We start from the raw sequence: 16587 nt of genomic DNA, 5'->3' as shown, positions 1-16587 counted from the left end.
ACGGCACAATTATTCTCAATGGGGCTGCTCCTATTAGCCGTATATTACGGTTCAGTATTATACGGCTTTCTACGGCCGTACAAAATCGCAGCATGCTGCGTTTGTCAGCGTATTGCGCAAAAAAATCGCTAATGAAAGTCTATGGGGGCGAGAAAAATACGGATTCCACACGGACCTGCAGTGTGACTTGCGAGAAATACGCAGCGGTGTTAGTGAAAAGTCGGTAATTCAATTGCCGGCTTTTCATTTCTCCTGCACAAACCCGACAGGATATGAGACATGGTTTACATACAGTAAACCATCTCATATCCCCTTTTTTTTTGCATATTCCACACTACTAATGTTAGTAGTGTGTATGTGCAAAATTTCAGCGCTATAGCTGCTGAAATAAAGGGTTAAATGGTGGAAAAAATTGGCGTGGGCTCCCGCGCAATTTTCTCCGCCAGAATGGTAAAGCCAGTGACTGAGGGCAGATATTAATAGCCAGGAGAGGGTCCATGGTTATTGGCCCCCCCGTGGCTACAAACATCTGCCCCCAGCCACCCCAGAAAAGGCACATCTGGAAGATGCGCCTATTCTGGCACTTGGCCACTCTCTTCCCACTCCCTGTAGCGGTGGGATATGGGGTAATGAAGGGTTAATGCCACCTTGCTATTGGAAGGTGACATTAAGCCAGATTAATTATGGAGAGGCGTCAATTATGACACCTATCCATTATTAATCCAATTGTTGGAAAGGGTTAAAAAACACACACACACACACGATTTAAAAGTATTTTAATGAAATAAACACAGCGGTTGTTGTAATAATTTATTAGTCTCTCAATCCATCAGGAACACCCTCGCTTGGAAAAATAATAAACGCACAAGATACATACCTTCTGGTGAACCGTCTCGTCCCACGATATAATCCATCTGAAGGGGTTAACTAATATTACAGGCAGGAGCCCTGCTAAATGCAGCGGTGCTCCGTGCCTGTAATCCCCGGCGAATGAATGAAATGTAGGTCATTGACCTACATTTCCTTCAGTCGCGGTGATGCGCCCCCTGGTGGATGTCCTCATATGACCTGGAGCGTGGGAAAAAGTTCCCAGGCTGCAGTTCATGAGAACATCCACCAGAGGGCGCCTCACCGCGACTCAATGTAAGTACAGATCACTGCTTTCCTTTCAGCACCCGGGGATTACAGGCACGGAGCACAGCTGCATTAGCAGGGCTCCTGCCTGTAATATTAGTTAACCCCTTCAGATGGATTACTTCGTGGGACGAGACGGTTCACCAGAAGGTATGTATCTTGTGCGTTTATTATTTTTCCAAGCGAGGGTGTTCCTGATGGATTGAGAGAACAATAAATTATTACAACAACCGCTGTGTTTATTTCATTAAAATACTTTTTAATAACGTGTGTGTGTTTTTTAACCCTTTCCAACAATTGGATTAATAATGGATAGGTGTCATAATTGACGCCTCTCCATTATTAATCTGGCTTAATGTCACCTTCCAATAGCAAGGTGGCATTAACCCTTCATTACCCCATATCCCACCGCTACACGGGAGTGGGAAGAGAGTGGCCAAGTGCCAGAATAGGCGCATCTTCCAGATGTGCCTTTTCTGGGGTGGCTGGGGGCAGATGTTTTTAGCCACGGGGGGGCCAATAACCATGGACCCTCTCCTGGCTATTAATATCTGCCCTCAGTCACTGGCTTTACCATTCTGGCGGAGAAAATTGCGCGGGAGCCCACGCCAATTTTTTCCGCCATTTAACCCTTTATTTCAGCAGCTACAGCGCTGAAATTTTGCACATACACACTACTAACATTAGTAGTGTGGAATATGCAAAAAAAAGGGGATATGAGATGGTTTACTGTATGTAAACCATGTCTCATATCATGTCGGGTTTGTGCAGGAGAAATGAAAAGTCGGTAATTGAATTACCGGCTGTTCACAGATATCGCGCTGAATGAAATCTAAATACAGAATATATATATATATGTGTCTCAATGACATATATATATATATATATATATATATATATATATACTGTATACATGTTTTCCCGAACATTTGAGCACATAAATCCATTAGATGTCGGTTTTGCAAGCCTGCGCGAAAATCTCGCAGTACGGATGCCATACGGATTACATACGGAGGATGCCATGCGCAAAATACGCTGACACACCCTGACTACGGATCACTATTTTGGGAACATTTCTCCGTATTACGGCCGTAGTACGGACGTAAAAAACGGACCGTATTGTCTTACGCCGAGTGTGACGCCGGCCTTACAATGTACTTTGTTCATGCTGAGAACCCCTTTGTGAGGGCAAGTATCTAGTCATATAGGTGAACTCTGGGGACTCGGCTCTGAGCCAGGGTGTAGAGCTGCTGAGAAGGTCCAGTACACCAGACTAGTGCAAGCTCCCATGGACACATTGTTACGGATTTGTTTGGATGTGTAAATTTAGCCCAAAGGTATGGTCACATGGGGCCTCTGCAATATTCCCTCAGGACTTGCTTCAGTATATTCCAGTTGCTGCAAAGTGACTGAGATTAACAACAAATCTGATCCACGCTGTGCACAACAATCTACACAAGAATTGACCCACAGTGTAGAACTTTACATTAGCACCTTTGTAAATTAATGCTTGAGGTGCATACGGTGAAATTTGCTTCAAAATCCATGTGAAAAACCTTCCTATTTCACAGTAAATCTCACCCCCACGTGATCGTACCCCGGTGATTTATGTAGATTCTCAATGACTGTACATGCTGCTGCTCAATTTTTTTTTTCTGTCGTTTGTTTCTAGACCCTGAGCACAAAATACCCTGAGGTTGTATTCCTGAAAGTGGATGTGGATGATGCAGCGGTAAATTATTTTTTTCTCCAAATTTCTTGTTTTATTGTTTAAGCCTACATACTGCATTTGTTAAATAGACTATAGGCTAGTCAGTAAAATCTGTCCTCCTACTGGCCATTCACTTCCTTGTACTTGTATTTTTATACTGTGTATTTTCATTTATTTTAGAATTTGAATGTAAATCTAGTATTCTCTTAGCATTGTGAAAACTTTTTACATGTTTAACTCTTGAATATAGAAGACCGTTTTAGAGCCAGCTTTTTTTGGGTCACTAATTGGTGAGCACATTCAACATACATCATATGTAGGGTCTCCAGCGCTGAGCCCACTCTGGGTTTTTTTTTAGCACATGACAACTGATTTCATCAGCTGACATGTGCCCCTAACAAACGCAGGTGGAATCGCAATCCACCTGTGGTTAACATGTTAAATGCCACTGTCACCAGCTCCTCCCGTCAGTGCCCCTTTGACATGACTGGGGCACAGATGGGTTGGCATGGCAACCCAGGGTCTGCAGGAGACCCCCCCAATTGTTGTCATTGCTGATTTACTATGAGGGTTTCCCAGTCAACGGCATTCATAGCAGATGATCAATTCTGCTATACCCTCTTTTTTTTTCTTTTTTTTTTTTTAGCTTAGGCAACATTGTAATAATGCTATAACAGGCAATCAAAAGATCCTATCTACACCAAAATGATATAAGTAAAAGTCAGCTTGGTGTGCAAAAAAAATAAGCCCTCACCCAACCACCGATAACTGAAAAAATCGAGACACTATGGGTCTTGGAAAATGGGGCGCTTTGGATCCCCCTTCCAGTTTTCCCCCTCTTTTTCCAGGAACTTACATGGTAAAATCAATGTTGTCGTTCAAAAGTACGGCTCGTCTGGCCAAAAGAAAAGCCTCACATGGCCATATTGGCGGAAAAATAGTTATGTCAGTGGCAAGACTGGGAACAACAGACTGGAAAATGGCCCGAGAATGAAGGGGCTTAAAACTGTTTATGCATTCTTAAATTTGAGTTTCTAAGCAATTGTCTGCCACCATACCTTTACTTCTGTATCCAATCTATTGGAGCAGACGTGCTAAAGCTTTACTGTTGGGCCTCATTCACACGTCGGTATTGATCAATATTTTTCATCAGTGCTGGTATGCCATAACCAGTAGTGGAACTTGTAGAGAAATACCAACTGAAAGACTGACTCCTGTCCTGTGCTTTGGAGACACTCCTGGTTTTGGCCTACAAATACTGCTGAAATACTGTTGCCTATTGATTTTAAAGGGAATTGGTTAAAAAGTTTGCGAAGTGAAATCCTGTTATGTGCATGTAAATCTTTCAAAGACAAGTCCAGCAACTATACCTCTACATGACTGGTCTGTTTCCTTCATTTACTAAGAAAGCAACATTTACATTGATATGCAAGAGACTGATGGATATGAAGTCTCTGTTCCCTGGCCAGCGCCAGCTCCTTTGCCTGAAGTCACAGCAGGAAGAGAAACTGGATGAAGAATAGAGCTGGAGTGACAGAGGCTTCAGATCTACAATAGCTCTTTAGCCTCATTTGCATATGAAGTCAGTGTTGATTTCTCAGTAACAGAGAACCTGACTGGCCATGTAAAGTTATTCCTGGACTTGTCTTTCATGTGCAAATAAATAGTGTGGGGGGAGGAATTCCTTTTAAGGCAACAGCATAATAAACTGTATTGTGGAGTAAAAGTACATGGTGTTTTGTGACTCGTAAATCCTAGCACTCTTGGCTTTCTTACATGATTTCTTTATTTTTTTTCTATCCAACCTTTTAGGACGTTGCTGCATTTTGTGATATCAAATGCATGCCAACCTTTCACTTCTATAAAAATGGAAATCGGGTAAGTATTTGCCATTTAAATCTCAGAGCTGTGTCTTGTTTGTGTTTCTTGTGCATTGTCTAACAATCCACTGGGTACACTGATTTTGCTAGTCTTTATGGGGGTTAAAAAATGGCTATGTGCACACGCTGCGGATTTTTCCGCATGGTTTTTGCAAAATCCGCAGATAAACCGCACTGTGGATTACCCGTGGATTTACCGCGTTATTTTTGTGCGGATTCCACCTGCAGTTTTACACCTGCGGATTCCTATTGAGGAGCAGGTGTAAACCGCTTCGGAATCCGCACAAAGAATTGACATGCTGTGTAAAATTCTACGCAGCGTTTCCACGTGGTGTTTTCTGCAGCATGTGCACTGCGGATTTTGTTTTCCACATGTTTACATGGTACTGTGCAACGCGTGGAAAAAACGGCTGCAGATCCACAAGGCCATATCCGCAACGTGTGCACATATGAACCAATGAGAAAAAAGCACCAAAAGAACCAAAAGTAAAGCATAAAAACAACTTTATTGAATACAAAATAATACAAAGAGAAACCACAGGACAAATGACAGGGAACACACCATGGAGGTGGCACCACAAAGAACAGCAGGCAACACTAAATAGAGAGCATCACAATAAGCCTAGAGAAAATGCACCCCAATTGTATACGACTCAAAGTGACTTCAGTAGTGAGGAGGCACAAATAAAAAAAGGCTGTAAGACTAAAGAATGTCGGATGCTTCAAAGTAGCAATAAACAAGTTGTATTACCTGCGGGACCGTGCTGCCACCCACCCCAACGCCGCGTTTCGGCCTCGTGCCTTCTTCCGGGGGTATGGCATCATCAGTAAGAGCCAGCGTTTTAAGTGTTAGAGGAACCAATCCGAAGCGCCGTTACAAAAAGGACCCATGTAGCGGCGCATGCGCAAGTCGGCTTCCAGAGAGCAGAGCGACACAGAGGGCGTCAAGCAAGGCCGGGGAGCGCGTCACCAAGGCCCGCCCACATGCGATCACATGAGCGGCGGCTTCGCCGAACCCCAGACAAGCCTGTGAGACGCCGCCAGTGTCGCCCGGCAACAGAGCGCCGACGCGCATGCGCACAGGATCAGGTAAGTATAATAAGAGCGGCGCTAAGGGAAGGAAAACGCTGGTTGAGAAACCCAAGCCAATATTAAAATAAGCAGAATTAAAAACATTGCGGACCAAAAAGCAAAAAAATAGACCTATAAATGTGCAATATGATAAAGTGCGAAGTGCAAAAAATGTGAAATAGAATACCCCACTAAAAGGTACATTAGAGACTATAAAATACAAGTCAATAAAACTACTATACAGAAGCAATTAATATAATAATAGAAAAGTGATAACGTCAATACCACAGCAAAATACAAAAAATCAATACAAATATAAGAATGGAGAATCCATAGATAAGATGCTGTAATCTTCATAACAGGTGATATTCCACATATTTAAAAAGAAGAAGTGCAGAAGCGAGAGGTCGCAATATTGATGATCCAAAGGACCTAATCTAAAAAGGATAAAATAATAAACACAAGGGTTAAAATAAATAACACAAGACGAGATACCAATTAAAAAGCGTGCTGAAAAATGATCAAGGAGATAGATAAATTAAAGAAAAGGGGCAAAACTAAGGCTTTCATTGAGACCCAAAGGATGTAATGTCTGAAGTCTCCATATCCATCGCGCCTCTTTCTGCGCTAAATGGCGGCTGAGTTTGCCACCACGTAAGTCGACAATCAGATGATCAATGCCCTTAATCCTGAAGCCAGAGGGGTCACATGAATGATATAATTTGAAGTGTCTAGGAATGGTTTTAAGACACTCCGCATTCTCCACTTTTGCAGCCGCCAAGATGTCACATACATGCTCCCGTGTTCTAACTTTAAGGGTACGTGTCGTGAGCCCAATGTAAATTTTATTGCATGGGCAAGTTCCATGATACACCACCATCGTGGTTTGGCAATTGATCGTGTGTGTGATGGTAAATTCACGGCCATCTGATGCCAAAAAATGCGTAGCAGAATCGATGTTGGGGCACGCTATGCACTTCCCGCATGGTCTGCAACCCCATCGAGAATGACCAGGTGCACTGGAAAAAATTGGAGGTGGCGTTATTGGTTTCAAATAACTCCTAACAAGGTGATCCCCCAAATTTTTAGATCTCCGTGCCGTAACAGAGGGATGTAAGGGCAGATATTGTCTCAAGATAGGATCAGCGAGCAAAATGGGCCAATACTTGGCCAGAACATTAGACATCTCCCCCCACCTGGAGTGGTACTGTGTGACGAATCTGACCTGATTTGTGCTTTTAACCGATCTGGAAGAGAAGAGAAGTTGTTGGCGGTTTGAATACTTTGCTCTGTTGTACGCTTTTTTGATGCATCTTTTACTATAGCCGCGATCCATAAAACGGTTTCTCAAGTCCTCAGCTTGAATTTCAAAAGACTCCTTGGTGGTACAGATTCTTTTCAGCCGAAGGAATTGTCCTGTAGGAACAGCTTTTATCACATGGGGTGGGTGGGAAGATGAAGCATGAAGTACTGCATTCACAGATGTTTCTTTACGGAAAACACTGGTCAAAAGTAAGCCATCCACATTCCTCTCCACCAAGACGTCTAAAAAATCAATACGGGAAAAATCATGTTTATAAGTCAGATGAATATTCAATGAATTATCATTCAACTCCTGTACAAATGATCGTAACTCAACCGAAGTCCCCCGCCAGATCAGGAAAATATCGTCGATGTAGCGGGCCCAAAATACGACCCGCTCCATCGACGAGACCCGATCTGACGAGAAGAGATCCTTCTCCCACAGCCCCAGGAACAGATTTGCATACGAGGGCGCACAAGCCGCGCCCATCGCTGTCCCCTGGAGCTGCAGGAAGAAGGATCCGTTAAACAGAAAAAAATTATGTGTCAGGAGGAAATCCAAAAGAATAGACAAAAACTTGATGTCAGTGGTGGAGAGGCTTGTCATGGCGAGAAAGTACGAGACTGCCCCCAAACCATCCCTGTGGCGAATATTGGTGTACAATGACTCAACGTCACACGTGACGAGGAGCATGTCCTCGTCAACATGGACGGAGTCAATCTTCTTCAAAAAATCTGATGTATCCTTTAGATAGGAAGGTAAAGTCTCCACAAGGGGCTTGAGGAAAGAGTCGAGATATTTCCCAATGTTCTCCGTAAGTCCACCCACCCCAGAGATGATGGGCCTACCTGGAGGTGATTGAAGTTGCTTATGAACCTTGGGCAAAAGGTATAACGTCGGTATGCAGTGATCATGACCCAAAAGGATGTCCCGGACCTGTGTTGTAATTATCCCCTCTAGTACCGCTTTGTTCAGGATCTTAGCCAATTCTTCTCTGAATGAAATTAGAGGGTTGAATGTTAGTCGCTTATAGCACTTCGAGTCCCTGAGAAGGCGTTGTGCCTCAGCCAGGTACAATTTAATCGGCCAGATCACAATATTCCCCCCCTTGTCCGCAGGCTTGATAACCACATCCTGAAATTGTTTAATACGTTTCAAAGCCTGAATTTCATTGAATGATAAATTACCATGACTAATATTGGTCGGTATCATGTCAAACTCGCGAGAAACCAGCTTGACGAAAATATCGACATTTGGACAAAGGGACAAGGGGGGGAATTTCCCGGATCTAGGGCGCAACGAAGAAGGTACCTTAGCCAACGAGGGATTCAAGTGTTCACGTGCCAACTCCTCCAAGTCTTGTAATGCTAGTTGTTCTTCCGGTAAAGGGAATGCCCGTTGAATATCCTCATTATGGTGCCACTTCTTAAATAAAAGGGAGCGTGCAAACATATGTAGATCTTTCATATTTTTTTGCTTTTTGGTCCGCAATGTTTTTAATTCTGCTTATTTTAATATTGGCTTGGGTTTCTCAACCAGCGTTTTCCTTCCCTTAGCGCCGCTCTTATTATACTTACCTGATCCTGTGCGCATGCGCGTCGGCGCTCTGTTGCCGGGCGACACTGGCGGCGTCTCACAGGCTTGTCTGGGGTTCGGCGAAGCCGCCGCTCATGTGATCGCATGTGGGCGGGCCTTGGTGACGCGCTCCCCGGCCTTGCTTGACGCCCTCTGTGTCGCTCTGCTCTCTGGAAGCCGACTTGCGCATGCGCCGCTACATGGGTCCTTTTTGTAACGGCGCTTCGGATTGGTTCCTCTAACACTTAAAACGCTGGCTCTTACTGATGATGCCATACCCCCGGAAGAAGGCACGAGGCCGAAACGCGGCGTTGGGGTGGGTGGCAGCACGGTCCCGCAGGTAATACAACTTGTTTATTGCTACTTTGAAGCATCCGACATTCTTTAGTCTTACAGCCTTTTTTTATTTGTGCCTCCTCACTACTGAAGTCACTTTGAGTCGTATACAATTGGGGTGCATTTTCTCTAGGCTTATTGTGATGCTCTCTATTTAGTGTTGCCTGCTGTTCTTTGTGGTGCCACCTCCATGGTGTGTTCCCTGTCATTTGTCCTGTGGTTTCTCTTTGTATTATTTTGTATTCAATAAAGTTGTTTTTATGCTTTACTTTTGGTTCTTTTGGTGCTTTTTTCTCATTGGTTCACATGTCCTTGGCACTGAACCCTGCTATACATACCCTGACACCCCTTCTAATATTTAGGTGTGGTGTGTATATTCTATTTTCGGATTTATATAACGTGTGCACATAGCCTTAGACTTGACCTATTACTGAATAAGTCATTCTAATAGCCATACAAATGCATAATAATGTTAGATGGGTAGTCCCTACTGCTGGACCTCTCCTTGTGCTGTACAAGCCTCCTGGACCAGCTCCGCTATGACCCCCTGCTGGTCTTCAGAGAATACTGCAGGGAGACAAAGGAGGTCCATAGTGATAGTGTCTATACGTTAATTGGTCTGTGTGCGAGTTAATATAAAGTGTATCTCTTTTTTTCTTTTTTTTTTTTGCATTCTCTTCAGGTGCATGAATTTAGTGGCGCCAACCAGGCCTCTCTGGAGCAGAAAGTGCAAGAGCTGAAATAAATGTGTAATTGTGTCTGCTTTTATTCGTTTATTTTTATTTTTTTGTACATTATAACTTCAATCGAACCGTGCTATCAATGAAATATATATGAAGGAAACTGCAACCGTTCCTTTTTTTTTATTCTAACTCTATAGACTAATGCTAGCCTTTCCATTATTCCTGTATTGTACTGTGAATGGAATGGACCCAAGGACATGTGTTGAATAAAATGGCTGCTAGACCCCATATCCTTGTCTATTGCATTTTCTTTTGTTTCAGTATGCATCTTGGTTAATCAAGTTACCAAACCAATCTATGGGTTAAAAAAAAAAAAAAAAAGTAAGCCTATGATGACACTTCCATGTTGCGTGTCTTGTTTCCAAACTATGAACGTATGAAGTTACTTCCTTTATCGTCACTATTGGGCATAAGGGCTTTCAGGAGGATAGTCTTAAGATTTTGGCGTGACAATGGGAATTGCCCATTTAGCAAAAAAGAATATTTGGGAGATGAAACTCTGCTGTCAGAGTTGGAACAGAAATTGCAAGCTCGACCTTCTCATCTCTTAAAGGGCTGATTACGTTTTCTCTTGAGCAGCTCTGAGCTATGCGGTTTCCTTACCTTCTGGGTTCTGGTAGGGTAGGCTTTTCTTGAGTAACAGTTCTGGTAAGTAGCAGACCTTTTGTATTAGTAGAACTATAAGGCCACGTTCACACATTGACTATTTGGAAGCCAAAGTCATGAATGGGTGACTAATACAGAAGTGGTGCACATGTTTCTACTATACTTTTTCTTTGATTGTTCCACTTACAAATACTGATATAAAATGGTGATCGTGGCCTTAAGCTCATCACAAGTTTTGCTGTAACACATTCAGCCATCAGTGGTCTGTTTTTGAAGTCTACACTGGTATTAATGTAGTTACATGCAGAGATAACGGGTTATTTAAATAAGCATGCTGCTCCGGACAACGAAAATGGATTTAGGAGACTTGTCCTGAAGGCTTGCATTATTGCAAGAATTAGAACAGCTCCTCAGAAGCTAGGAGCTCGGCTCATGAAGTCCTGCTGTGTAGAACAAGCGTTCAGATGATTGCTCCGCTTCAAGTCTCCTAGGTACACTATTGTAGAAAGTAGGTGAAGTTCAAGCCCCCCTTTATTTTATTTATTTTTTGCCCAATACACATCTGGTAACCACCAAATTTTTAAAAATATAAAAATATTTGATCAGTACAGAAAAATACTCCGGAATGACTGTGTACTCTATTTTTGGTTGCACAACATGTGATCAAAACATCGTATGTACCCCCAAAATAGTATCAATAAAAACATCAGCTTGACACTGAAAGAAATAAGCCCGCCTCCCCCCCCCAAAAAAAAAAAAAAAAAAAAAAAAATCGAGACGGTACAGGTCTCAAAGTAAAGGTTTTTTTTGTTCTTTTTTATTTAAGTGGTGAACCAAGACATGTTAGGTGTCTATGAACTTGTAATGACCTGGAGGATCATGATGGCAGGCTAGTTTTAGCATTTGAACATGGTAAAAAAAAACAAAAAAACAGTTGTGGCACTTTTTTTTTTTTTTTTTTTTTTTTAGCAATTTCTCCTATTTTCAGGTACAGTACATGATATGGTAAAACCAATAGTGTCGTTCAAAAGTACAACTCATCCCGTAAAAAAAGAAACCCTCACATGGCCATATTGATGGAAAAGTATGGCTCTGGGAAGCAGGAGCATGAAGGGGTTAAAGGGGTATTCCCATCTCCAAGATCCTATCCTAATATTGGAGGCATTTTCTAACAATATGCTTCCAATTCGACATGGCGAATTAGAATAGTTTTTCTGTGTTTCTTTTCTCGTGCAGGATCTTGGGTATCCATGGTTACAGGGCCGGTTTTAGGCAAAAGTTTAAATTGGGGCCCCAAATGCTAACATATTGCATATCACACAGAAGCATTTCTGTTGTATTTACATGTGCTGAGTTCAGGCCCATAAACGAGTGTGATCAACAATATTGAAGTTGTTGAACAATTGTTTGCCGGCCTCTTTACACCAACTGAGAAAGAATGATGGGGACAGAACAATCACTATTAGATCAGTCTGTCCCCATACAGCATCATGTTATCAGCAGCACATCTACAGTTTACACCGGCGATGTGCTGCTGAGAACAAGGATTTCTGTTCCGGCATAAACAATCCAATCACTCAATGAATAGGCAGTATTCTGCCACCGATATATGTGGATGATGTATCTGAGGGATGTGATCACGAATCGCAAAACAATGTCGGGTAGCGTTACTCACTAACTGTGCTCCTAGTCCTTATCAGCTGCGCGTAGTGATCCAGAAGGATGATGCAGTGATAAATTCAACAGGTTTTATTTACAGTACTTGGTGAGGTGAGAGTGAGGACTGTAGGTTAGAGCTGTTACAGAATCACCAGATAGAGATAATAGAAGCTCCAAGTTAGAGGTAACAAGAGAATCCTTTCTCCAGCTCTGCAGCACATGTGAGATCTAAGATGGCACGGAGTACAAAATAGGAAAAGAAGGAAAAGGATAGGAGGAGCTAAAGACAGAAAGGTATTGTGGGAAAGTACCATAACAAATATTGCAATGTAGTTCGGCAATGGCCAGTAGATGGCAGCAAAGTATAACAAATACAATAAATGATAGAACTGAGTATGTTACCATTACATAAATGTCCATGTATGGCTGAAAGTCTATCTGAATAAACTGAACAGCACAGGCAGCATTTTGCTTGTTTAGTATAATACACCCCATAGTCCTCCACATAGTATAATGTGCACCACAGTCCTCCATATTGTAAAATGCACACCTCATAGTCCTCCATATAGTATAATACGCTCCCTATAGTCCTCCATATAGTATAATATACTCCCTATAGTACTCCATATATTAAAATACACTCCTCAGTCCTCCATATAGTATAATACAGTCCTCATAGTCCTCCATATATTAAAATATACTACTCGGTCATCCATATAGTATAATGCACTGCCATAGTTATCCATTTAATACAACTCCCTTCCAATAGTATAATGCACCCCATAGTTCTCCATATAGTATAATGTATTCTCCATAGTCCTCAATACAGTATAATGTAGCCACCCCACAGAACATAATACAGCCCCACCAAACAATATTATGTAACCCCATAGAATATAATGCAGCCCCCTCAGAGTATAATGCAGCTCTCCATAGAATATAATGCAGCCCCTCCATAGCATATAATGCAGTCCCCCATAGAGTATAATGAAGCCCCCATAGAATGTAGCCCTCTCATATAGTATAATGTAGCCCCCTCAGAGTATGATGCAATCCCCCCTCATAGAATATAATACATCCCCCCCCATAGAATATAATGTAGCCCCCCATAGAATACAGCCCCCTCCCCCTGAGAATGGCACCACAGTCTAGTACTCACTGATTAAAAAAAACAACAATCCTCTCCTCGTGCCCCGTACTGCTCCAGGCTTGGCTCCGGTCTCAGTGGCGGCACACAGTGGGTGCGCGATGAAGTGACCTCATCGCGCAGAGGGGAATGATGGGACAGGGAGCGTCGTCTGACGCTCTCTCCTCCATCATTGCTTTGAACTGTACCGGCATCATAGACTCTGGCATAGTTGAATGTGGCGGGAGTTGGTGGCAGGTGTGCCCCCCTGACTCACGGGCCCCATAGCGGCTGTGTGATGTGCCACTATTAGCAGCACACCACTGGTTGGGGGTCGGGGGCCCTAGACAGCTGTCTGGTCCGCTTGCCGCTTACGCCGGCCCTGCATAGTTATGGCCTGCACATGAGGAAAGGGACATTGTGAATCAGAAACTGTACTACATTTCTAATTGGAGGTATTTGCTATTGATTTTTTTTTTTTTTTATAGTACCCCTAACACAAGCCTCCCATAATACACTTACACCACCCTGCCTCCCCCCCCCCCCCCCCCCAGTCTTTTGAAGAGCAAAATAAAATCAAGAAGATGCTACTCACCAGAGGAGGCATGCGCTTTCCTTGCCTACGACATGGATTCGGGCAGTGAAGATCCCATGTTCCTCTCTTTCTCTTCCTCCCCATCTAGACCCACAGCAAGATGCCCTTTGGACCCAGGCCACCCCTTCAGCAATCGATCCCATGTGGACTGCGCTCCAAAAAAAAAAAATCAGCCTGTTATTTTGGATGTTATTGGTAGCTTGACACCACCAGCCTCACTGAAATTGACTTTTTCAAGTTCTTTTTCAGTGAGGAAACCACAAATCTTATGGTGGGATGGACAAATTTTGTATGCCTATTGATTTTTTTTATTTTTTTTTCCACCTAAAATCCCATGTCCTCGTGTTAGATGGACCACTGTAAATGCAGCAGAAATTATGACCTTTTGTGACATTGTTCTGCATATGGGCATAGTCAGAAAACTAGTATTGCTGAATCTCTGAAGTACGGTTATACTCTGCAGCACACCGGTATTCTGTATGGCCATGACAAGGACACGACTTTAAACGATGCAAAAAAATGTTTACATTGTAGTGTTAATGTGCAGTGTGCCCCTGAAAACTATCCTAACGTTTATATAAAATTCGGCCAGTAGATGAACACTTCAGTAGAAAATTTGCTGAGGTATACAACCCCCAAAAGTATGTCTATATAGATGAATTTCTAGCACATTGCAATGGGAGGCTAAAATTCTGACAATAGCAGTAGGAGGACTAGGTATGGAATTAAACTGTACAAACTATGCGAAAGTACCTCAGGGTACACCCACAGATTTGGGGTCTATGAAGGGCAGGACATCACCTCCCTCCTGAGTGCCCCCTGTCTTGGGTGAGTGGGAAAATTGTGTGTGAATTGGTGAACCCACTGCTGGATAAGGGTTATCACCTCCTACATAACTTTTACATCCCACTCTTTTGTCAGAGGTACAGCTGCATGCGGCACCTTGTGAGAAAATCAGAGAGGCCTCCCTAAGCTGCTAATCAAGCGACAGCAGAGCCCAATGCAGCCACAACATGTTTGGTGGTAAAGTATAAGGACAAGAGGGATGTCCGTAAGTTGACCACCGTACACTGTGACAACAGTGCCCATGTCTGAGGTGCCACAACACACTTCCCAAAGCCAGACTATTTTGGATTATAATAAGTACATGGGGGTGTAGATGTCTCAAACCAGGTCCTCAAACCATTCAATGCCATGCAAAAAGCTAAAACATGGTACACAAAAAATTGTCTGCACATTGTAAGGGCTTGTTCACACGTTCCTTTTTTTGCTGCGGATTTTTCAGCTGTGGATTTGGAAAAACCGCGGTGGTTTTCACTGCGTTTTTTTGTGCGGTTTCAACTGCGGATTCCACTGCGGGTTTCCAGCGGCACTTTCCTATTGGTGCAGGTGGAAAACCGCTGCGGAATCCGCAGAAAGAATTGAAATGCTACTTCTTTTTTTCCGCTGAAAATCCGTGCGGATTTTCAAGCGGAAAAACGCAAAGTGGGCACAGCGGTTTTTGTTTTCCATAGGGTAACATTGTACTGTACCCTGCATGGAAAACTGCTGCGGATCCGCAGCTGCAAATCCGCTGCGGATCCGCAGCAAAAACCGCAAAGTGTGAACATAGCCTAAAGATGGTGCTGTACAAACATTTTCTGCTGTTTTGATAAGGGGACCTTTCAATTTTAGGAGGAAGTCTTCAAGGCCTTAATGTTTGGCACTCAGGAAGGAGCGGGTCCCTGTACTTCTGAAACTATTGACCTGGGATGATGCCGGCATCAATATTTTCCAGCAGAGGTTTTGCAAACAGCGAAGAAGGGAAGATCACAAAGGGCCAGAGTATGACCCAAGAGGGGAATCTGAAAAGACAGTTTACCGTTGTGAAACTTGGCTTTTGCATTAAGGATTGCTTCAAAGTGTACCACATGTCCACAAATTAATAACATTTGTTTTTACCCTGTTGACACAATACCCTTTTGTGATCTGATGTACTCTGCGCAACTTACAAATAACACCACATTATAAAATCATACACCAGTAAAACTAAAGGCATTATAATCATTGCTATACTAGAACGATGATGCTACATAAATTCCTTGAGGGGAGTAGTTTTCAAAATGGGGTCACTGTTTAGGCACATCAGGGGCTCTACAAACACAATATGGAGTTAAACAATAAAGAAAAACATCCGTGGCAATATGTGAAATATAATATAAGATACCCACGACTCCGTGTGTGCCTACATGGATAGTATAACGAGGACCATCGGAAAATACAATCAACAACAAAGAAGAACACCCGAAATACGTCCAGTGATTAAAATCAAATCAAAATTTTATTGAAATATAAATACAAAAATAATAAAAAGATGGGGACAATACCAGAACTTGAGGTGCACACCAAAGGGACAGACAAGCTGCAGGATATTCAGTAGAATAAAATGAATAAATAGAGTGAGGGACAACAGTAAACGTGTGCTACAATTAATTAGCTAGAAAATGCTAGATATGCTGTCACTCCAAAGAGAGGTACAGTAAAGATGCATGAAAAAAAGTGACATGTTCAAGGTATAAAATGCAAAAAAAATATATATATACACTGCTAAAGTGCATATGCTTAGGACCCCCTGACGAAGGCAGATGCCGAAACGCGTGTCGGGGTCTGGCGCATCCTAGGGACTGCAGCATGCTTCAAGGTAATCATTTGCAGTTTTGCATTTGGAGATTGTATGTGGGCAGTAAATATACAGTACAGACCAAAAGTTTGGACACACATTCTCATTTAAAGATTTTTCCTTCACTGCCGTGCACCCAAACAGTGGGTTTCCCCCAAATATGGGGTATTGACGTACTCAGGAGGAATT

The 16587-nt window shown here is 42.8% G+C and overlaps 1 protein-coding gene across 1 annotated transcript in view; it reads left to right on the top strand.

Moving 5' to 3' along the window:
- TXN (thioredoxin) overlaps positions 1-9981 on the top strand; it is a 38455-nt gene extending 28474 nt beyond the window's left edge. Inside the window, exons 3-5 of the mRNA XM_077250481.1 lie at positions 2807-2866; positions 4658-4723; positions 9693-9981. Of these exons, the coding sequence (XP_077106596.1) occupies positions 2807-2866; positions 4658-4723; positions 9693-9755 (189 nt within the window). The 3' untranslated portion in view covers positions 9756-9981. The remainder of the gene's footprint in view (positions 1-2806; positions 2867-4657; positions 4724-9692) is intronic.
- The last annotated feature ends 6606 nt before the right edge of the window (positions 9982-16587 follow it).

The sequence above is a fragment of the Ranitomeya variabilis genome, chromosome 1 (assembly GCF_051348905.1).
Source record: "Ranitomeya variabilis isolate aRanVar5 chromosome 1, aRanVar5.hap1, whole genome shotgun sequence".
Classification (NCBI taxonomy): Eukaryota; Metazoa; Chordata; class Amphibia; order Anura; family Dendrobatidae; genus Ranitomeya; species Ranitomeya variabilis.
Note: the sequence above shows the minus strand (reverse complement) of the source record. Positions and strands in the feature narration are given on the sequence as shown.